The 24411-nt window shown below is 42.9% G+C and overlaps 1 protein-coding gene across 1 annotated transcript in view; it reads right to left on the reverse strand.

The window, feature by feature from the left end:
* LAMA3 (laminin subunit alpha 3) overlaps positions 1-24411 on the reverse strand; it is a 1062926-nt gene that overhangs the window by 218838 nt on the left and 819677 nt on the right. Inside the window, exons 39-40 of the mRNA XM_078687418.1 lie at positions 13618-13758; positions 13128-13289 (exon numbers count right to left, since the gene is read on the reverse strand). Of these exons, the coding sequence (XP_078543544.1) occupies positions 13128-13289; positions 13618-13758 (303 nt within the window). The remainder of the gene's footprint in view (positions 1-13127; positions 13290-13617; positions 13759-24411) is intronic.

Genomic DNA, 24411 nt, shown 5'->3' on the forward strand with positions numbered 1-24411 from the left:
GCTGATCATTGGCCCTAGTCATGAGAGAGTTTAGTAAATTTAAGACGTTCATGGTAGTGATGCAGGCATATCACTGACTGTGTGTTTTTGTCCTTATTTTAGAGCGGGCCCCCTTCCCTGAGTAATGAGCCAGGTAGAGGTGAGGGCTACACCCAATTGCTATGGGTAAGTGATAAACCAATTATGAGTATCATCATATAACATAAGAAATGCGTAAGCGTTCCTTCACGCAAGTACAGTGTGGGTGAGAGTGAGTTCAGTTGAGGAGTAATTCTTTTGATATATACATGATGCTTGTTTTTTACAGGTTTCGGTTAATGTACCAATAAAACCACTCAACTTGGACATTACCGGTGGAGTATATGTACTATATAATATAATTTTGCACTATTATAATTTACACCTTTGTAGCAGCAGCTGTATTTGTTTATAGCCTGGTCCTGAAGAATGCCCCGATACAGTTAGATCTTCGCGAGGGCAGAAACATGTCGACCTTTCGTTTTGTTTGACGTCTTGAATATCTTGAACGTCAACATCCTGCTTTTTAACAATGTCAAGGGGACTTGATGAATAAAGTTGCGATAAGTACTCCTTAGTCATTTTTAGAACACCACTTTTTTCCACTTTCATTTAGCGCTGCACTTTACTCACACTCTTTTTGATCCTCTCACCTTTTCAAGTGAGTCTATGGATGTGAGCAAGCTCTATGTGGGTTAACCAGTCATCCTGTAGCCTTCCTACTAGTCAAGGTTTTTCCGATCAAACATATAGATCGGTTTTCCTTGGTGGGATGGTACCTAAACCCAGATGATGAGACATCACTTCGGGTGATTGATGGGTCTTGGTATAAGGATATCTTGCTCCCACTCCAACAAACTGGTACCCTAGTTTTTGCTTCATTCGGCTGTCTCACTTCTCTCTCACTCTGTCTGTGTAGACCCAGGGTGTTCTGTATTGAGTACCCCACTTTAATCCCCTTCTCCCTCTCCGTCAGAACTGTTTATGTCGTCTTCTGGCAATGGGTCGCATATATCTCCCCTGAAGACATTCCAGGAAGTCCAGATCTTGTTCCATTAACGTGGACTTCCCCAGGTTGTGTACACTGTGCGTTCTGTGATCATCACCATGTCCATATTTTTACACCACTGTGCCAATATGGGTAGCTCTGTTGCGCCCCATTTCTGCGCTATATCTCTCTTCGCTACCATAATGCCTATTGTACCCCAAATTTGACCATGGCGGGAGAGATCATTTGGGTCCCATACATTCAAAAGACATTTTCGCGACTCAGGTAAGAGGGAGATTTCTAGTGTCTGCGAGATAGTGTGCATCACCTGTCGCCAGTATTCAGCTATAAATTGACAGTCCCAGATGGTGTGTAGAAGTGTTCCTTCCTCCCCACACCCTCGAAGACATTAGGGATGCTGGGCCTGCTGTAGCTTGTGTAGTGTGATTCTAGTGTAATAAATCCGTTGTAGGATTTTAAGCTGTACTAGTCGGAACTTGGCGAGATTCCCCCCTCTCTCGGTGGATGCCAGTGCCTAACTCCACTCCGTATCATCCGTGCCGCCCACATCTTCCACCCACTTCTCTCGCAATTTAAGTGTAGGGTCTGGTAGGTTATTAATCAGTTTCCGATATGTAAGGGATGTGGCACTGTGTTGCATATAATCAGTAAGTAGTCGGTCTTCTAACGGAGAGGCCTCTGGGACGTCAGTGTCTGCCGGGATTGCCGTTAATAAAGCATGTCTAATTTGCACATATCTATATGTTTCGTTCAGACCTAGATCGTACTGTTGCTGAAGTTGAGTAAATGGGACCGCCGTCCCTTTATCCCATAAGTCTCCCACCGTGGATATTCCGATATTGTCCCACTGCGTAAAGCCCCTACTGCTTCTCAGCTGACCCAGTGCCTTGGTGTCCCATAGCGGGGGTGAGCTTAGTTATTACTCCTTTCCAACCCAGTTTCGCCTGTGCCATGTACCATAATGTAGCTGAATATTTTGTGGGTCCTATCAGTTTCGCTGCTAACCCGCTGTTATAGAGCACTTTCAGCATGCTGTTCGTGCCCGTCTGTGCTCTATCAGCCCTATAGACTGGATCATCCTGGGGTGCGTGAATCCATTGATTGATGGTTTTAAGCTAAGCTGCCCAGTAGTACAATTGCAAGTTCGGCAGTGCAATCCCTCCTTCATACCAGCTTCTGTTCAACTTGGTGTGTGCTATGCATGCTGAGCGATTTCCCCACAATAGGTTTGAAACCATTGCTGTTACCTGCTGAAAGTATCGCGGCGCCACCGGGTAGGGTGTGTTATCAAGTGCATAAAAAAATCTTGGCAGTGCCATCATTTTATATAGTGCTGCTCTGCCCAGCAGTGTCAGGGGCAGAGACGCCGAGTGCTTAACATCACGTCTTAGACATTCTAGAGGCGGCTTCAGGTTTTTTTCAAAGAACTCTGTCGAGTTCCTGGTGATGCATATACCAAGGTATTTAAAGGAGTCTTCTGCTAGCACAAGCGGGCAGTCAGTGGCGAGTGAGGGTTCTGGACCCTTCAGGACATATATTACTGATTTTGACCAATTTATGGTGTAACCCGACGTTCTCCCATGGGTATTACAGAGTGCAAGAAGCTCCGGTATACTATGTTCCGGGTCCATCAGGTATACTAACATATCGTCCGCATAAAGCGAGAGACAATCCTCCCATCCCTCTCTCCAGCTAATTCCCTTCAGTAACGGGGTTGCTCTAATCAGGGTCGCCAGTGGTTCTAAAACTAGAGCAAACAGTAAAGGCGACAGGGGGCACCCCTGACGCGTCCCCCTCGCCAGCTGTATTATGTGTGAAATGTGTCCGTTAGCCGTGACCTGAGCAATTGGGTCAGTGTATAGGAGTCGTACCCATGCTGTGAATTTAGGGCCAAATCCCATATGAGAGAGGACTGCAAAGAGATATTGCCATTCTACCATGTCGAACGCCATCTTCGCATCTAACGATAGTATCACTGCTGGTTCTGTTAATAATGGAGCCCTTGCCAGTATCCCGTGTACGCACCTGAGATTGAGAGCTGTGTTTCTGTTAGGCATAAAGCCTGATTGGTCCGGGTGGATCAACTGCGGGAGGTGGGACATTAATCTAGTAGCCAGTAGTTTCACCAGGATTTTAGCTTCGACATTTAAAAGGGATATCGGGCGGTATGATGTGCAGTCCGTCGGGGGTTTCCCGGGCTTCGGAATCGCCACAATCGTCGCGGTTTGTTGGTCTAACGGGAGTTCGGTATTCGTCAAACTCTCAGTGTACATTGCTAGTAGTGGTGCGCTAAGCGTTTCAGACATGATTTTGTGCCATTCTATGGGGATCCCGTTGGGGCCCAGTGCTTTTCCAGATTGTATTGCATGTATGGCCAATTGTATTTCGTCAGCCGCGAGGTCTGCCTCCAGTTCATCGACTGCTTCCGTCGTAAGTGTCCGGGTTACTATATGGCTGAGGGAGTCTAACGCCGCCTCCTCTGTCACTTCTCCGTCTAGAGTGTAAAATGTTTCAAAGTATTCTGCTAGTGTGTGGACTATCTCCTCAGGGCGTGTCTGAAGTATCCCCCCCGACGTGTACAACTGTTGTATTCCTTTAGTACCTCCCCCTTTCTTGTCTAACCATGCTAACATTTTTCCCACCTTGTCCCCCACTTCATATATTCTGTGTGTTGTCGCCATAATACTGTCCACTGTCTGACGTTTTAGATGGTCCCTATATTGTTGTTGGCATATTTGCAGGGTGTGTGTCGACTGGCTTGCTAGAATTTTTGATAATTCTGTGCTTCTAAAGTATATTGTTTTCAATTGGAACGTTACTTTCCTATTTAAGTACTGGCCCTGTAAGCTTTAAAATACTTCTATTACTGCAAATATTTGCCATAATTTGGCTCCATGATCCTAACCAAGCAGTGTATCGTTAAAGGTTGCAATGTGCAAATGTGGGCCACTTTTCTTTGGGCTGCCCGGGCCCTAATTGTGGCCCCAATCCAACCTTGGGTGCCAGGCACACGGGCTCTCGGACCCCCAAATAGTGAAAGGTTCATGTTTTACCCTCATACTATGTCTGATAACAGAATAGTCTCGACTCCTTTAGGTTCCTCTGCTGCTACATGTAGTTTCTGTATGCAAGATTTTCTGTCTAAACAGACGATGTATCCTACATGTGTAGCCTACAAAGAGTTGACATGCTTGAACATACATCTCTTTCCATTTTATTCTATTTATTTCTTGCCTAAACATACAACCCTGTAAATCGCATTGGTGCCCTTTGTGACCTGGCTCACACTAGAATTAAATACTGACAAATAAATAAATAAATATGGTGTGTCAGGCACTGCGTATGCACTATACAAAAGCAAACATATTGATTTTCTCAATGCTTGTTATTTTTATATGATGGCGCAATTAAGTCGTCTGTGGTACAATTCAATGTTTATGCTTGAGAAGGTTTGCCTTGTCTTTCATTTGCCTACATGGAATCGTTCTACTGGTTCAGCATTAGGTCTTACTACATGTAAAGTGCTTGGTTATTTTCTGTAAGAACAACTTTTACAAGTTTTTATATAAACATTCTTAATATAGTCTCTTATAGCTTCCCTCAGTGAGTGATGGTCCTTCTCTTGTCTCTCGAAAGATTTACAACCCGTTCTTAAAGATGAATAGCCCCCACAAAAAAGGTATTTAATACATTTATTAGTACATGGCTTAAAATTAGGGAATGACACACAGACACCGCAGTATGTATTATCACTTCTGATGGTTGTCCATATTCATTTGAGTATTATCTCATACCTCAGTTGTTTTTCCTAGTGTGATAGCAAAGAACCTCATTGGGGAGGCTCCACGTCGAAGGAGCATGCGTTCTCCGGTATATGTAAACACATCATAAGGACTATTTTTGCTTAAGAACTATGGGCCAGATGTACGACCATTGGAAATTGCGACAAATCGCGAGTGGCAATTTCCAATGTACAACAGTGTCTGAGACACTGTTAGCGATTTCCAATGGAGTCGAAAATTGCATGCCTCATGAATATTAATGAGGCTGTCACAATTTGCGACCCCATTGAGAATGGCGGGCAATCCCAGGGATGGTGGCCTGCTGGTATCAGCTGACCTACATGTCTGGGACTGCTTTGAAATAAAGCAGTTTTTTTAATGCAGCCTGTTTTTTTTTAAAGGAAAACGGGATGCATTTAAAAAAAAAAAACTTTTCATTTTCATTTTTTAAGGGCAGGTAGTGGTCCCTGGGACCACTGCCTGCCCTTAAACATGTTTGTGCATGCATTCCCAAAGGGGAAAGGTTCCCTGGGGACCCCTTCCCATTTGCAAGTGCTTTACCACCCTCTTGAAGAGAGTGGTAAACGGCAAGTGTTTCGCAACTGCAATTGTGGTTGCAAAACATTCTTACATGGCATGTGGGGTCGCTATTAGGAAGGGAACGCCAATTCATAATAGCAAGTGGCTAATCCTATTTAGCGAGACGCAATTGCGAGCCGCTAAATAGGGTTAGTACATGGCCCATTTGTATTTTGCATGCGTAAACGGGTCGCGAACCCGTTTGCACATGCAAAATAGGGTCGTACATCAGGCCCAATATGTGCTATAACATCTGCTTTCTTTTGTTGGCCCAATGCATAGATTAAATGGGATTGTATATATTTCTTCAGCGCATCTACTAACTGTGAGCTGCACTGGGTAGTGAGAAGGACAGTGGCCTATATACTGAAGAAGAAAAAAAGTTACTTACCTGTAACTACAGTTATCCAGTATTGGTATCTTTCATAGATTCACAAGCCTGAATCATTCCCCGTTGCCGAGGCGGGAGTCCCACGATAAACAATATATACAAAAGCAGTGCCTTAGTAAGAATTGTAGTAGGCTAAAAAGACAAGAGGCCCAGAAGGCCCAAAACTTAGTAGCCTATCTACCTCATTATATGAAAAGAACTAAAAAATAGTTTCAACCAATCAGCTGCAAGCACCCTCTAGAACCTTCCCAGTAGAGGCAATTCTCCTCAGATTTTCCTTAGCACAAGTGAGAAGTAGGTATCCCAAATAAAGAACTGTCCCGCCGGTGAAGAGGGTGGGTGCATGTGAATCTATGAAAGGTACCAATACTGGATAACTGTAGTTACAAGTAAGTAACTTGTTTTCTTTTCCAGTATTGGAGTATCTTTCATAGATTCACATGCCTGAATCAGAATAATAAGCAGTAAGTCCAATAGTGTTGTTTGCGAACGGTGGGAGACAGAGTGTATATACTCCCCAACACATCCGGGAAGGTTTGAATATTACCAAAACATATAGAAACCCATGTTAAAATGAACAACATATATATAGTACATTAATATACTGTGCAATAATATCCAACAATTAACAGTTAAGATAATAGAAATGTATTCATATCAGTACATAAATAAATGCAACATCAGAGACCTTATGATTCTAACCTTAATGAAGAAGATGTTGAAGAACAGCTTGTCCCACCTCTGCATCATCCTGTGACGCAGTCTGTAGACAGTAGTGTCTCGTGAACGTGTGGACATTCTTCCATGTCGCAGCACGACAGATGTTTTCCAATGTAACACCAGCAAATAATGCGGTAGAAGCCGCCACAGTCCTGGTGGAATGCGCTTTGACCTTTCTTTGTAAAGGTTTGTTGGCTTTATCATGGCAAAAATAAATAACAGAAGCAATCCATCTGGCTATGGTTGCCTTCCTTACGGCCTGTCCCAGTGTGGTTTGACCATAGGTGACAAATAATTGATTGGATCGCCTTATTTCCTTTGTCTTCTGTAGATAAAATTTAAGGCAACGCTTGACATCGAGAGAGTGTAAAGCTCTTTCCGCCGGCGTAACTGGGTCCGGAAAGAATGTTTTAAGTTTCACAGGCTGATTTAGATGGAATTGAGACGGTACTTTAAGAATGAATCTGGGATTTGAAAGCAAAGTTACATAATCTCTAGTGAAATGCAAAAAGGGTTCTGAAATGTTGAAGGCTTGAATTTCACTAACCCTTCGGGCTGAGGTAAGAGCTAATAAAATTGCCACTTTCCAGGTCACAAATTTGAGCTCGGCCCTGTGAATTAGCTCAAATGGTCTTTTCATTAGCTGAGATAGAACAGTGTTCAATTCCCATTCCGGAGGTGGTGGCCGAATCGGAGGAAAGACTCGAAAGAGCCCTTTCAAAAATTGTTTGACAAGTGATGAAGAGCAAAGAGAAGGTTTGATAGATGTTTTTTTTAATCTGGAAATTATCGCTAGGTGAACCTTGATAGAGGAGAACACAAGTCCCGCTTTGGCTAGAGCTACCAAATACGGAAGGATATCCTCGGCTGGAGCCTGGAGTGGATGAACATCATTTGCCTCGCACCAATGACAAAATCGCTTCCACTTCAAGCAATACGTTTTGATTGTACTTTGAGCACGAGATTTAGATAAAATTTCTGACAATCCTGAGATATATTAAGATCTTTAAATTCTAGGAAATCAGGAGCCAGGCGTGCAAGTGAAGCGACTGTGGATCTGGTGTAGCATCTGGCCTCTTTACCTTGTCAACATTGTGAGTGTTGGAAGTAGACGAACAGGGTGATCCTGTGACAATAAGAGTGGCTCTTGGAACCAATACTGTCTCAGCCAGCGAGGTGCAATCAGGATGAGACTGCAATGTTCCGTCTTCATCTTTTGGAGCACTTTCGGTATCAATGGTATTGGGGGAAAAGCGTACGCATAAATCCCTGACCATCGCATGGACAGGGCATTCCCTCTTGATCCCCGTTGAAGGAATCTGCTGACATAGTAAAGGCATTTGCTGTTCTCTCTCGTTACAAACAAATCTAGAGTTGGCTTGCCCCAAATGCGAAAGATCTTTCCCACCTGCTCCTGCTCCAGCTCCCACTCGTGACATCCTGAGAGAGATCTGCTGATGGTGTCGGCCAAAGTGTTCTGAAGCCCCTTGACATGCTCTGCTCTTAGGGTTATACTGTGTTCTGTAACCCACTCCCACAGCTCCTGAGCCTCCTGCAATAGGGACAGGGACCTGGTTTCTCCTTGTTTGTTGATGTAATACATGCTGGTCGTATTGTCGGTATGGACCAGCACTGAGGAGCCTGCAATCCTCAGAAGGAATGCCTGCAGAGAGAATAAAATGACCCGCAATTCCAAGCTGTTGATGTGTTTCTGTTGGTACTGTTTGGACTATCTTGCTTGAATCTGTAAGTCCTGAAGATGGCCCCCCAGCCTTCCATGGATGCATCCGTTGTCAGGACAAACTCTGGGGGAGTTGTCAGGAACGTGAGGCCCGGAGACAAGTTTGCTTTCAGAGACCACCACTGGAGAGAATGAATCATGCGTGATGTCACCCTGATGGAGTTGTCTAATGATCCTACGGCTTGTTGCCATTGTAGGTGCAGTTCTTCTTGTATAGGTCTCATTCTGAGCCTTGCTAAAGGAACTAGGTTTATTGCAGACGAGCACATCCCCAGAAGAGAAGCAAATGTCCGGACAGAAACTGACCTTCTTTTTGAGATTGACTTTGCTAGTTTTTGTAGCCTTATCTGATGATCTTCTGATAAGAATGCTTTGCACTGTATGGTGTCTAGCATTGCTCACAGGAAAGGTATTACTTGGAGAGGATGCAACAGCGATTTGTTTACGTTGAGCGTGAGACCTAGACTTGAAAAGAGATGAAGGCATCTTCTGACAGCCTTCTTTGTAATGTTCTCCGAAGGACCCTTGAGCAACCAGTCGTCGAGGTAGGGAAACACTTGTATTCCCTGAGACCTCAGTGCTGCAGAGACTGGTGCTAGGCATTTCGTGAAGATCCTTGGTGCTGATTTCAGTCCGAACGGAAGCACCTTGAACTGAAAGTGGACGCCAGCCACTATAAATCTTAGGTATTTGCGATGTTTGGGATGTATAGGGATATGGAAGTAGGCGTCTTCCAAGTCCAGAGAAGCCATAAAGTCTCCTTCGTTGAGACACCTTAACACTTCGGCAAGCGTCACCATTCAAAAACTCAGCTTCTTCAGAAATGTGTTGAGTTTGCGAAGATCGAGGATCAGGCACCACTCTCCAGATTTTTTCTTTATGCGAAGCTGGAACTTTTTCTAACGCATTTTTGTGGAGCATGTTTAAGGCTTCTTTGAAAAGTAAGTTAAGATGAGGGGGAGGGGGATCCTTGGGCGGGGTCGTAGGTGGTTTCCTTATGAATTCCAAAGTGTGGCCCTTGTGAACTAGTTCGAGGACCCACTGATCCGACGTGATCTGTTGCCATTGATGGAAGAAGGCTGAGATTTTCGCGCCCAAAGGGAGAGGGGAATATTTGACTGGCGTCCTGCTGAACTCATTGTCTTTTGTTTGAGTCACTGCCTTGATTGTTCGACTGTCTTCGTCCGCCTTGACGAGAGAAACTACCCGTAGAAGCTTGCCTATGCGATGATTGGTAGTAAGGTTGTATATAATGCGATTGATATTGTCTATTTTGCTGATCGTCATAGCCTCTTCTAGATGAAAACCCCAGGCCTCTGGTTCCTCGGAAAGATCCTCGTTTGTACTGGACAGCACCTAATGACTTAGCAGTTTCTGTGTCGGTTTTGATAGCCAACAAGGCGTCATCTATATATTTTCCAAATAAAGAGTCGCCGTCATAGGCCATATCCAGTATCTTGGTTTGCACCTCCGGCCTGAAAAATGCTGCCTTAAGCCATCCCTGGAGTCTACGAACCGCAGCCCCTGCAAGCTGCCTGTAATTGGTATTAGAGATGTCAAGAGCGCAATCGATAATTTCGGACGCAGTTCGTTCTCCTTCCAGCGCAATTTTTCTTACCTCCTGCCGGCGATCTTCAGGGATGAGATGTATAAACTCTGATAAATCCGACCACATATGGCGGTCATAACGTGCCAAGATTGCCTTGGAATTTGATGCTTTGATGGAAGATGCAGCATTAGAAGAAAATTTCTTTCCTATCAGATCCAATCTTCTGCCCTCCTTATCAGGTGGAGTTGAAATTGGGGCGGCCGGATTTTTTGATCTGTGCTGAGCAGCCTGGGAAATGACTGAATCCGGGCGAGGATGACCTATAAGGCAAGATGGAGTATATGGAGGTGCTCGGTATTTCTTTTCAATCCGTGGAAGCACCGCGGGTATGGAGGCAGGCGTTTTGATTATTTTGAGACCTTCATTCCAAATGAAGTCTATAACTGGAATCGCTCTTGTTATTTTCCTATAATCCTCTTTAAAGTCATGCAGAAAACAGTCAGACTGTTCAATAGTGACTGGCAATTCGAATCTTGCTGCTGCCCGTTGCATGATGTTGTGGAAGCCGCCGATATCCTCAGGAGGAGAATTCGATGGCTGAGGAATAGGAGGTGAAGGCATGGGAATGATGTAGTCATCCCAGGGATCCCCATCACCATGGTTGTCGGGTAATTCACCTTCCTCCCTTCCTTCCTCGTCCGAGGATGAAGTATCTTGGTGCCCATGTAATGCATTGTCAGAGGGCTGCCCTGGTGAATTAGAAAGATCCGCCTGTGGTAGTGGCGCTGGTATGACCACCGGTGAGGGAGGCACAACAGGAATAGACGGCTCTGGAGGAAACCTCTGTCGATATTCAGCCAACATGGCCTGTAGGTCTTGAATCAAAGAAGGAGGAAGATGGCTTTTCTCTCCTTGATGTGGTGCTCTTTTGGGATGCCTGTGATAAGGCGTAGATAATTCCTGTTGATAAAAATCCTCTTGATAATCATCGTCATCGTCCTCATCTTGGCATTTTATTTGCAGTTCCAAAGGGTGGCGAGCTATGTCGAAAGGTCCCTCTTCATTATCTTCATCGGAATCCTCATCCTCCACATACGTTTCTAGGATATGCGATGGTAGCAAGGGATAGATGTTGCTGTAATCTTGTCTGTGATAGGTCTTTAGCTGGAAGTGAGTATAAGTAACAGGCGTAGCCTGCGACGCTGAAGGAAAGGCTGCTGTCCAACTCTTCGTTGACGGGCTTTTCATCGTCGACGGTGTCTTCGTCGACGGTGTCTTCGTCGACGGTATCATCGACGGTGTCGTCACCGGTAGATTCTTCGTCGACGGTGTCATCGTCGACTGTGTCTTCGTTGACAGGATCTTCGTCGACGGTGTCGTCGACGACGGGCTCTTCGTTGACGGTGTCGTCGTTGACGGTGTCGTTGTTGATGGGCTCTTCGTCGACGGTGTTGATGTCGATGGGCTCTTCGTCGACGGTGTCGACGTTGACAGGCTCTTCGTCGACGGTGTCTTAGCCGTCGACGGGCTCTTCTTCGTCGAGCTCGACATCGATGTTGTCGTCGACAGAGGTTTTGAGGAACTTTTCGACGACGATTCCTTTACCACAGAAGACCTCCTAGAAGTATATATCTTTTAAGACACAATAGGAGATGAAATAGCCGTAGTGGAGACCGCAGATGGGGACAGAGGAGCTGAAGAGGTCACAGATACCGTATGAGAAGACACCCGAGTGAGAGTTTTGATCTGGGTTTTACTCACGGTTCTGGAGGTAGACGGCTTTCTGGAGAGTTCAGAGGACGGAGACAAAGCTGATCCAGAGGGAGGAATGGGAGACCTCCTTGTCTGGTCAGAAGCTTCATGAGAAGTTTTGTGGTGCTTTCCTCCATCAGAAGAGGAGTTGTCATGGGATCTAGCCCTCTTGCTGGATGTAGAGGCTCTGTCATCCTCCTCAGTCGAAGAGGATTTTAGCCATAAAAGCAACCTAGCTTCCCTGTCTCTGATGGTTTTAGCAGGGAAGGTTCGACATATTCTACAATCCTTAACTATATGATTAGGATGTAGACAGTAGATGCAGTCCTTGTGCTGATCATCTACATGGACCCTCTTCTTGTCACAGGTCCTGCAGGCTCTAAAGAGAGCTTTCTTGTCAGACATCTTGAAGAACAAAAGGTGAAGAAACTGAGTAGGCACTCAGGGAGACTCCCTTCCACACGACGTGCGGTGAAAATCTGAGGAGAACTGCCTCTGCTGGGAAGGTTCTAGAGGGTGCTGGCAGCTGATTGGTTGGAACTATTTTTTTGTTATTTTCATATGAGGTACATATGCTACTAAGTCTTGGGCTTTCTGGGCCTCTTGTCTTTTTAGCCTACTACAGTTCTTACTAAGGCACTGCTTTTGAATATATTTTTTACCGTGGGACTCCCGCCTAGGCGACGGGGAATGATTCAGGCATGTGAATCTATGAAAGATACCCCAATACTGGATAAAGTTAAGTACAGTATCATCTATCGCTTCATTTACAAAGATGTTCATCTGCCCGCACAATCAGTTCTTTAGCTGTTTGCCTGCCTCCTGCTCATTCATCCTGCTGTCCATTCATCTATCTATCCAACTCAAGTACCGACCTGTGTGCTGGCCATGTGTAGCCACTCAACTAGCCCATCCATTTATTCTTGTACCCTTCCAAACATTGAATGACTACCCATTATTCTAACCCGAGTCTCTGCATCCATTCATTCATATCCAATATCTTTCCCTCCATCCAACATTCAATTCTGTAAGCTTTCCTGCCTCTCTTAATTTCTTTTCTTCACATTTTTTTCTTAGCCTATATTTTGTTTTCTGATTATTTCTTTTTCCACCCATTAAATCTTGTGTAAGAGCAAAAACCGATAGCTTTTAACATTGTGGGCATGTGTGTATGTATATATATATATATATATATATATATATATATATATATATATATATATATATATATATATATATAAAACCATAAATGAACACTGGAATCTTTACACATACCCAAGCCCTCTGGCTACTCCACCAACTTTTCTTCCTCAAACTTTTGCAATATCCAGTAAGCACTCAAAACATACATTAATCTATTTAAAACAGATTGAATTTAACTTGAAATGCAAAACATGCAAGTATAAGTTAATATTTGTTACAAAAGCAGCAGCAGCATAATGCTGTTTTCATTTCATATTTCCATATTCATTAGGACCTGCAACGTTTTCAAGAAAATGGCATGGACAAGTTTGAAAGTTATAAACAAAAATGAAGATGAGAATAAAGGAACACAATGAGAACTAGAAGTGCCCTGTGACCAGTACCTTATCTCCCAGGTACGCCGGCGGTGCCACCCAGTACAGGCAGTGCACAGAGGAGGATAGCTCCTGAACATCGGCCACCACACTGCTGCTGCCAGGGTTGAAGGCGGCGGGGATGCCCGCTCCCTCCACGCTCTCCAGGCGCCAGCCTCTCATTTCCATCAACTGACAAATTGGAAGGAAACAGCATTTAGGAATGTGGAAAAGGGAGATCTCTTCCACAACGTTCTGTTCTTCAAAAATTTAATTTATAAACTAAATCAAAAGGCATACAACTGAAAGTACACCACTTTGTGGCTGCTGATGGTCATTTCACAAATACATTTTTATAATTTTTATTTTTAAAAGTCGTAGATATTTTTCTATGCACAGCTATCTTCAAAATCCTTTTAATGCAGGAACAGCTTAGAAACGGCACACTTCTCTTGTAGATTTAAATGGTCTTTTGTACGCCAGTCTAGTCACCATCTCTTAATGTAATAAAAGGGCGAACCTTTGTCCTGCGCTTCTCTGAGCTGTGACACTGATTGGTTGCTCCAAAGCAAAAGCAAGTCGTGCAGCCTTTGGGGTTTGTTCGATGGAGGTGAAAAGACCCTGGACGGCACACTTCACATTGTGAACCTTCCACGTTGACCTGTGGAGGGTAGACAGGATGTGGAAAAGATGGGGGCAGTCATTAAATTTAAGCTCATTGTCCTTTGTTTTACATACTCTTTAATAAACAGTACAGTTGTGAGTTACTTTCAGAAAAGCATCCCTAACAGGCTGTGGCGTAAGGTAATCTATCCTTGTTTAGAGGACATCAAATGCAAAACGAGGCCAACATGTATATCCCTAGAAAAGCCTTTCAATTATTTACTTATTGCAAGCACGCCTGAGATCAGACAGACTTGTAATAGGAAAAGAATATCACTACTATCCTGTAATGAGCTATTGCAAGTGAGTAATGTCATTATAACAACCTACTGAGGTTAGAGTGGGGCAGCCAGGACTGAACAGTGAGCCATAGAGGTGCATGTGAGCATCAGTAAATAATTCCAAAACACACTTACTTTGCTCCACCTACCAAGAGGAGAACCAGAAGAGGTGGTGAGCGAAAGAAAAGCTGTATATGGCCTAGCATGTTTTTAAGAGTGACTATCAGACTTCATTTCACCACCTATTGAGATCAAACAGCAGCTAGGGTGTAGAAATACGGTTCCAATGGAGCTTGCTAGTGGTGCGGAACAGTCCACTACATGCCTATTTTTACCCTCCTGTTGAGAGGAGAGAGTAGTGAAAGTGGGGAGAAAAGGCAGAGTAAGAAGGCCTACATGCAGCAGAGAACATACCAATAAACACTCTAACCAAGACTGTATGTCTGAAAATTCTTCAAAATTGCACTAGTAGCAGTATTATCGTTTTCCACAGGAATGTTGCTCAAAATCATGAAAATCCTCTTTTTGTGCCCATGTCTGCTGGTCCGGGTCTATTATTGGGGGCCGGATCAGAAAACATTTGGACTTGCACAATTCATTGTCCTTGGTGGTATGTAAGGCAGGGCTAGGTGTAAAATAACTTTTACCACCATTCTTTCAAAGCAGATTTGAGGAGGTTATGTTATGTTATTTTTATTGGTGGTTTTATAGCACGCTTATCACCCATGAGGGTATCCAGGCACTCTGTAGCACATGTGTGAGGCCAACCACAGGAGCTTACTCGAAAAGCCAGGTCTTCAGCTTCTTGAAAAAGTGTAGAAGAGACGAGGAAGCTCTGATGTGCTGTGGGAGGTCATTCCAGGCTTTAGGGCCCACGTACAAGAAGGTGCGACCCCCTGCTCTGCTTTTGTGCATGCGTAGGGTGTGTGCTAGTGAGAGACCGTCAGAGCGGCGTGGTAATGTATAGCAAGAATATTTGAGCATATTTGTTCTGTTCTATTTTATTTATTGTGTTGTTTTGGTTGCTTCATTTTTCAATATTGTTATTATTATGTTTTAAAGTGGCTGTTGAGCTGCATTAAGTTTTGGCTATTTTGTTGTGTTGCATTCAGGTTTAGTTTTGTTTTATTGTTATTTTCCTTTGTGCTACGTTATTTGTTGTGCCTTGCTGTGCTGTTTAACAGTGGTGAAGCACGTGTATTGTGGGCCCAGTATAAGCAGGAAAATTGAAACATATATGCAACACTGTTGGATGTGTAACATGCAACAGACTCCGTCCTCTTTCGTGAATAGGATCTCTAATGCAAGCCTGTTCTACTAAACCATTGCTCTCATTGCTGCAGGCTCTGTATTTAAAGTAGTAAGCGCCCAAGCTGAGTTGGTGGCAACACGATTCACCAATATAGAAGGCTTTCTAATCTTCTAGTCTCTGAACACTACTCCTACAGAAGAATCATAGACCCAATGATGTCACTAACAACTTGCGGATCACTATGTTTGGATCTTCCATGAACCTCTAATTTCTTATCCTCCATCTCATCTACATGATGAACCTTAAGAAACACTAAAGCAAGATGACAGATGCCTATCCAATTAGCAGGAAGCTGAAAATAAGCATTCTACCCGCAAAAATAAATGCTTGAAACAACAGGATCCTTTCCAGAAAATAAATGATCACTCAAATGTTCAAATCTCTGTACACGTTCACTCTATCCCACCATCTGAGGAGTTCTAACCTTTTCCTTCCTTCTCATAAAACATAGCTTTCCCTCTTTTTCCCAATCTAAATTCAATGTTGTACATATCCCAACAGTCTCTAGTTTTTCTTCTTCTTTTTCCCCGCTCACCCTTAGTTTCTCTCCTCAAGCTCAATTCCTTTCCTTCTGTCTACCAATTCTTCAATAAAATTCTTCTCAATCAACTTACATAAAATTCTTTCCTTAGGAAAGTGGTGAGCATCAACCAATGTGAGAGTTTTAAAATAGCTTTTCACCTTTTCAGTATTTCTAGGGTTATATCTAGGGTTATTATGTGGATTCAAATGTTTATACATAGGCACTTCATAAAAAAGCAAGTGAAAATTAGAAAAATAATACTCAAAACGCCCTTTCTGATAGAAACAATTAAGAATAATATTAAAGGACAGAGAGTAAGTGAGAGAAAAATTATGGTATGTCACCTCCTTTCCGGTATGGATGCAGGTAGGTATGTGCTATTGTAGCAGTCATGCACATACATAACTTTCAAGTATTAATTCAGAATATTGAAAATATATTATCAGAAAAATTTCCCTAAGAATCACCTCTATGTAAAATCGTCATATTAAATTTACACTGTTTTCCTAGGTGAGTAAATTTAAACTTAGCTATGATGGAAGGATGCTCAAAAGAAGAATTCAGGCCAACTAACAGACCAATCATGAAAATGACTAAGACATTTGCCACTTGTAAGAAATTGGGTTATAGGTTGGGGGGGTGAAATCCTACCCAAGCAAAAACCACAATACCTGTCGGAGTGAACCACAAAAAGTCCCTAAATTAACCTGTGCTTAACCCTCTAGTAGCTTGGCACAAAAGCAGTCAGGCTTAACTTAGAAGCAATGTGTAAGGTATTTATGCAGCTGCAACACATTAATAAAGTGAAAAATAAACAAAGAAAAACAACAGAGTAAAATTTAATAAATTAAAGTAGACCAACATGACAAACATCTAATCAGTAGAACTAGAGATATGCAATTTCACATTTTTAGGTAACTATAGTACTCAAAAGCACAAAGCACCACTCATGGTTATCTGGTCGTGCTAGACCGGGGGAAAGGCACAAGTTCAAGCCGACCACAAGGGAGCGTGGGCGGATACAGGGACCAGGGTAGTCCCACAGAAAAGTTACCTTCTTAAAGTCCGGTGTTAAGAGCAGTTTGTGGTCGAGGAGGCTGAGATACGTTATGGATGGTCATTGCTGCAGTACAAAGAGCAGATTGGATGTTGCGGATGGTTACTCCTTTAGCGCAAAGATCTGGTGGGACGTCACGGATGGTCGTTGCTGGAGGTTTGTGTTGGCTGGCACTGTGGGCTGTCAATGCTGTAGTTTGAAGTGAAGGTCTCGCGTTGCTCGTTGTTGATGGTGGTCACTGTAGCTTGCAGAGTTGGGTCCACCGGAGCTTCGCGTTGGCAGTCATTGAGGACTGTGAGATTTTGGCGTGAACGGCCTTGTTCGCAGTCGCAAAACGACCAAAACATCAGGATTTCTCCTTTTCTGCACAGGAGGATCCCAACTGATGCCAGCCAAAAGTCTAGGACCTGGGGAGGCACCTCTTCAGGATCAGGAACTCCAACAGAGGCCAGCAGGGTTCAGGCAGGTCTGGTTGTAGGTCTAGGGAGGTCCGGTACAGCAGGTCAGCAGGGCAATTGCAGGGAGGCCTCTTGAACTTTTTGTGTCCTGACCTTGAAGTCACTCTGTCTGGGATGGAAGAAGCAGGTACATTCTTGATTCTCAGAGAGCATGGCAGGCCTCAAGTATCAGGACAGTCATGTTGCAGCAGGGCAGTCCTTCTTATGCAGTATGCACAGGTTCAGGAGTGTATTAAAGAGTTGGTCTGAGGGTCCAAAATGTATACCCCAAGGCAGTTTGAAGTGGGAGAAACATCTAGACTTCCCCCAGCATCTGGTTCTGGAATTTCCTTCCACCTTGCCCTGGTCCCAGGATGTCTGGAGTCACATAAGGCTAGTGTAAATGTATTTGTGTGTGTGCTGAGGTAGCTCCTTTGAAGTGCAAGTTGGTAGGTGGCAGCTCTGCCTCTCCCATCAGGTCAGGAGGGACAATCCTACCAACACCCAGTATCCCTTTCTGATATTGTCTGGGAGGAATACACAAAGGCCACCTGCCAACTGCACCTAGTCATGTGACCCAGGATACAGGCTGTAGGCACCGAATGGATATGAGAAGAAAATACCAACTTTCTAAATGGGGCATTTTCAGAATTGTGACTTAAAATCCGAATTTACCATTAAAGAGGGTTTTAAATTACAATTCCTTAGACACCAAATATGAAATTTCTACCTGTTACCAAGCAAAGGTTATCACTTATTAAATGTAATAAGGCAACCCAACATTGTCCTATGTAAGAGGCAGGCCTTGCAGTAGTGAAAAACTAATGAAACAGTTTTTCGCTACCAGGACATATAACATTTAAAAGTACTTGTCTAACGTTTTTAATAAAATGCATCCTTCCCTATGGACCGTTTAGGGCCTACCCTAGGGGTGACATATATGTTTTAAAAAGGAAGATTTAGGCCTGGTTTATTTTGCTAGGTCAAAATGGCAATTTAAAACTGCACACTGTCTGCAATGGCAGACCTGAGACATGTTTAAAAAGCTACTTAAGTGGATAGTACAATAAGTGTGATAGACCCAGAAGTAACATTTCATTTACAAGCCCTGGGTACAGGTAGTATCATTTTTCTAGGGACTTACAAGTAATTTAAATGTGCCAAGTGGGTGTAAGACAATTTTTCCATGTTTAGAGGAGTGAGCACAAGCACTGGTTAGCAGTGGTAAAGCACACAGAATCCTAAAGCCAAAAAAGAACTAATACATTAAAACAGGAGAAGTGAAGGCAAAAGTTTTGGGGGAAAACCACACAAGGATTTTACGTCTAATACCCCTACAGTTAATATCACTCTAAATTTGTTTGATGAATTAGACACCAAGGTTTCTCTTGAGTCAGACTCCAAGCAACACAAACAAATCAAAAAGCAGAACCAAATTCTTTTGCCATCTTCTACTTGTGCAAATCAGCAAAACATTGATTTGTTCAAAGAGTATGTTCAATTACATTCTGAAGTTATTCCTAACTCTACATCAGCTTCTTCTAAAAAAAAGACAACCCCACTTTTGTACTGGAGCCTGTGCCCTAAGAAGTTTAATACGTTTTGGCAAAGTTTCAGGTTGGCTGTGCAGTTCAATTGAATCGAGTCAGTCAAAAATAAAAATTGATCATCTTCACTGTGGTAGCCCTATTCATGGTAGTTTTCAAGTACCTTCCGTTGATCCTCAGACTCATGTGTCCTCAAGTCAGGCCCACTCTCAGCAAAGTATGTCCATTTAGGAGCTGAGTACCGTCGACTAGGCCCCAGTGTTCTCCTTGATCTCTTGATTACAGGATGTTCACCATCACCATCACTGTCTCTTTGATTACTTATTTTGGTTTCTTCATTGACTGTCTCTGGGACGCATTCCTCTGATACAACAGCTCTCAGTCTTTTACCCTTCCTTGGCCACTTCTCTCTTCTTAGCCCTCCTCTTGCTGCAGTGCTTGGCCCTTCTTCAGGCTCTGAGTTATCACTAGTAGGTTCCTCACCTTGGTTCAGATTGGTTATAATTGGCTCATTCACCACAGGCCCAGCACTTGTCTCTGGTTGACTTTAAGGAACTTGGATACACTCTTCTCCCCCTATGATCTTTCCAGGTTCACTAGAGTTTGATTCTGCAGATCAGTGGTCGTTGTCACCACCTCTTCACCAGCTTTTCTCACTCTTCTTGTTTATGAAGCATATACCCAATTCAGGTGACCACTGCATTTCACAGCAGTGTATGTTACAAGGATGAATTGAAAGGGGCCACACCAGCAGGGTTCTAAAGAGCTCTCCCTGACTTGTTTCTTCACCAGGACCCTATCTTCTGGACTTAAATTGTGGCACTGTGTAAATCATGTTTACTAAATAGACTTTTTGGGCTCCACTAATAACAAAGATAAGTACATTGTGCAAAAATACAGAGCCATGTTGTGCATTTGAAACAGCATTTCAGGCTCCAATTTCCGATGTAGAATTAAAAAGAATTAGATCTTGTTGTCAGGTGCAAATATTTAAAGATAAACAAAAGTGTTTCAACTGCGACCTTCATCGCTGATCTAAATAAGGGCAGGCACAAAGGATGTGCAGTGCTGATTTCAAACCAAAACCACAGAGCCTACATCTTTTGTCAAAATCTGTTTTGATCCATGGAAGAGATTGGTCTTGTTCACCACTCTGAATGTAAAAGTTATTGACAGTCCAATGCATGAGAGAGTTTGCTGAAAAAGATTTTGTTCATCCTCCATGACAACGTTCATCCTGATTTATTTACAATATTTTACAAAAGAGAGTGGCTTAACCTGCTCTCCCATGTTTCTTCTAAGTCAAGTGGTATCGCCTTTTGTAAAGGGACAAACCACTGGTCTTGAACAGTTGAATTATTGCAGTTGATTTCATCCCAAAGGTAAGGACTCATAGAATGTTCTCTACTTTACTTTGCTTTATGCATGATACTGACTAGTTATGATAATCCTACTAAGGTTTGGTTGCAAAAGCCAACTCCAAACTGATTAACGCTGGTGAAGTGGTTGGTGGGAGAGCAAAATACTTCTGTGGATTTTACAAATCATTGTATTTACTCAAAGTGCTATTGTTTCTAGGAGCACAGCTATGCCACAAGACAAAGTTAGTTTTATGTGCTTCTCATTGTCTTCGTCAAGAGCTTAAGGGATACATTTTAGCATGTAGGGATTTGAACGTATAAACCAGCGAAGTAGCTTTGTATTCTAAAAACTAATTTGTGATCAAAATAAGATCCTTCATGATCGAAAGTGATGCCCAGTTATTTATATGTTTGTGTTGTGACAATTTTCTCTCTGGGTAGGAACCATGAGCCTTGCTTGTTTTTTTCCTGTCAAAGAGGTATTTCATACTTGTGAAGTCATTGTTAAATCAATTAGATATTACATTTTAATTTGCATTCACCATCAACATTTACGAAAATTTAATTCTAGTGTATTTCTGAAGTAACTTTAAATGATGATCACTGATAAACCATGTGTACTGTACCCCGATAAAGAAAACACTGGCCTGCTAAACAAAACCTTGTGAGAATTATGTTGTTAAGTTGCCTGATTACTTACTGATAATCTTCATTACTCCTAAGGCCAACTTCCTCATCCTATTTCTTACTATGTGAGGGCATTGTCCCTCAAGGCATCTCAAGTTTGTTTTTCTTTTCCTTTTCTTAAACTCCTAAGGAAGATAGTGAGCAAACAAAGAATAAATCCAGTTGGAAGTCCAGAAGACTTGGAGGGAAAGACGGGGCTTTAAGGAATGCGACCAGGAAAAGGCCAAAATAGTAAGTAACTTGGCCATTACCTCCTGGGCACTTCTTGTTCCCTTCCCTACTATGTTATGCAGACATGCCAAGCTACAAATGGTCCACTACCTGATCAACATGAAACTAAAATAAACAACATGTGAGAATGGATACATCAATCTCACTGACATTTAATCAGTTATTCAAATTACTATTCAATGAACAGTTATGGAATGTAACACTATGGGACCAAAACCTAACTCTGCTCCACCGCTCTTTTGAGCCGATCATGTTGTATACATTTGGAAAGATCTGCCCACAAGGTTGCACTGTAAATATCATTGACAGAAGCATCACGAAATTCAGCCTAAGAAGCTGCCATCCCATTACAGGACCATCTTGAGTGCAAGAAGAAGGATCGAAGCCTTATGCAGTATAGACAGAAGAGATAAAAAAAACTGAAACTGATGAAAGACAGAGAAGTTTCAAGATCTTTTGAGGCATAATCAAAAACTACCTAAGGAGTAACAAATCAGGTGACCTGTTTAACCTGTTCTTCCTCTGAAAATGGATTTTAAAAAAAGGGAAGAGGCATTTTAGTCTGTTGTTTACAATTATGGAGTTATAGGAAGAAATATAGGTCCCGCCTGACATCTATTTTATCAGAAAAAATCCGGAAGTATGGAGTGCTACAAAGTACGGGCCCTAATTCTATGAGACGTTTTGCAGAAGTGATGACTGTGATAAAATACACTTTGAAAGAATGAAAGTTCAACAGGATGTCTCCAAAAGGTCAAAATGCGAAGGTTATAAAGAATAAAGAAAAAAACCTTCAAAAGGTCAAAATGAGAAACTTGTGAAAAAGGAAGATTCCAGAGAAGAAGTAATTGAAGATTTGAAAATAAGTTTAGCTAACGCCCAGACTTTAAAAAGACAGAGTGTAAGGCTCTAAGTTGTTTAAGCATCACAGGGCTCCCTGAAAGCTTTAACCCCTTCACTGCTAGGACCCCCCCCCCTGTGCTAAGCCTTTTTTTGGCTATTTGGGGTAGTTTGCGCTTGGGCACCTGTAACCTTTTTGACCACATAAGGTATCCACTCCAAATTTGCATCCTTTTCTTCCAGCATCACAGAGATTCTAAAGGAACCCAGGGTTTGTGTATTCCCCTATTATTGGAAAAATGGGAAAACATGCATCATTGTAGGATTTTGCACTTCCTAAATTGCGAAAATTAAGGAATCGCAATTTAGGAATTGCAAAATCCTATGCATCAAGAAATCCTAAAAGTTTTTAGGATTTCTTAATTTTCGGAAATTGCGATTCCTTAATTGCGAATCGCAATTAAGGAATGGCATTACATTGATTCTTATGGGCCTAGAGGCCCATAGGAATCAATGCCGTTTTGCATTTCTTTTTTTTTGAACTCGCAATTTGTTGATGCATTGCAAGGGTGCAGAGGGGGGTCCAAACGACCCCCCCCCCTGCACCCCTGAAATGTATTTTAAAGTGCATGTTTCACACACACATGTCCTAAGGACATGTGTGTCTGTAACATGAAAGTGCATTTTTTTGCTTTTTTAAAGATTTTCGCAAATTAACACAAGGGTCAACCTCGTGTTAATTTGCACTTACTATTTCAAAATTCGCATTTTTATAAAAATTGATGCATTGCATTTAAGGAATCGCACAAATGCGATTCCTTAAATGCATTCGCATTTTTAGGAAATGCAAAAAAAAGCGAATTTTGAAACATTGTTTCATGCATCCCAAAAACGTATTTAGGAAGCGCAAACGGCCGAATTTACCGATTCGCACCATTTGCACTTCCTAAATAGGTTGATGCATGTGCCCGTAAGTGCTGCAAATGAAAGCATCCGATTTTTCCCCTGCAAATGGTATCAACAAAGAGTTCATGGGGCTGAAATCACCATGTTTTCAGCTTTCAGGGACTGACAGACTTTTTTTCAGAAAACCACAATTTTTACACAGTTTTGGCATAGCCTATTTTTGCTATTTTTTTGTGCTTTCAGCCTTCTTCTCGTTAATGGTAGAAATGGGTATGAAAGCACTAATGGATCCTGGAAAGCTATACATTTTAGAAAAGTAGACAAAATTCTGCATTTAGCAAGGGGAAATGTGTGTGGATCCTTCAAGGTTTCTATGTGTTTTTGGTCCAGGGATTGGTGGCCATCCAGGCAAACCTACCAAACCCACACTTTTCTGAAAACTAGAGACCCAGGCGAGTCCAGGGAGGTATGGCGTGCGTGGATCCCCCAAAGTTTTCCTACCCAGAAACCCCTGCAAACCTCAAATTTTGATGAAAAATCTGATTTTTCTCAAATTTCTGTGTAGGGAAGTTGTAGGATCACTGGGCTGACACACATTTCCTACCATCCAGGGTTCCCCCAGGTCTTCCGATAAAAAGGGTACCTCACTCTTGTGGGTGGGTCAAGTACCTGCGACAGGCAAGGGCCCACAACGTATTGTGGAGACACCAAAATTACCCTTCACAAAACGGTCTGCTTTTGCAAGGGGGGCATCGCGGGGGGGGGCACATGAGTTTTTGTCCCGGGCTTGGTGGCCATCTAGGGAAACCTACCAATACACATATTTCTGTAAACTAGAGACCCGGGAGCCCAGTGAGGTATGGCTTTCGTGGATCCCTCAATGTTTCCCTACCCAGAATCCCCTGCAAACCTCAAATTTGGATGAAAAATCTAATTTTCTCAAATTTCGTTGTGGGAAAGTACTGGAATCTGCATGGATCCCCATATTTCCTACCACCCAGCATTCCCGCAGGTCTCCCAATAAAAATGGTACCTCACTCGCGAAGGTGGATCAAGTTCCCGTGACAGGCAAGGGCCCAAAACTTATTGAGGAGACATCAAAATTACCTATCACAAAACAACCTGATTTTGCAAGGGGGTCACCTAGGTTTTTGACCCTGGGCTCGGCGGCCATCTTGGGAAACTACCAAAGCAACACATTTCTGAAAACTAGACACCCAAGGGAGTCCAGCATGATATGGCTTGAGTGGATCCCCCAACGTTTTCCCACCCAGAATCCCCTGCAAACCTGCATGGTGGGGGCATTGGCATGCCTATTTGGGCAGCCCACACCCGTGAATTAAAAAAAATATTCCTTGATGCCTATTGGGCTTTCTGCCCCCCCCCTCCCTGTGGCAATATTTTTTGGGGTGGGGGCATTGGCATGCCCATTCTGGGCAGCCCCCACCCCAAAAATTGGAAAAAGAAAA

The sequence above is a fragment of the Lissotriton helveticus genome, chromosome 4_1 (genome assembly GCF_964261635.1).
Source record: "Lissotriton helveticus chromosome 4_1, aLisHel1.1, whole genome shotgun sequence".
NCBI classification, from domain to species: domain Eukaryota; kingdom Metazoa; phylum Chordata; class Amphibia; order Caudata; family Salamandridae; genus Lissotriton; species Lissotriton helveticus.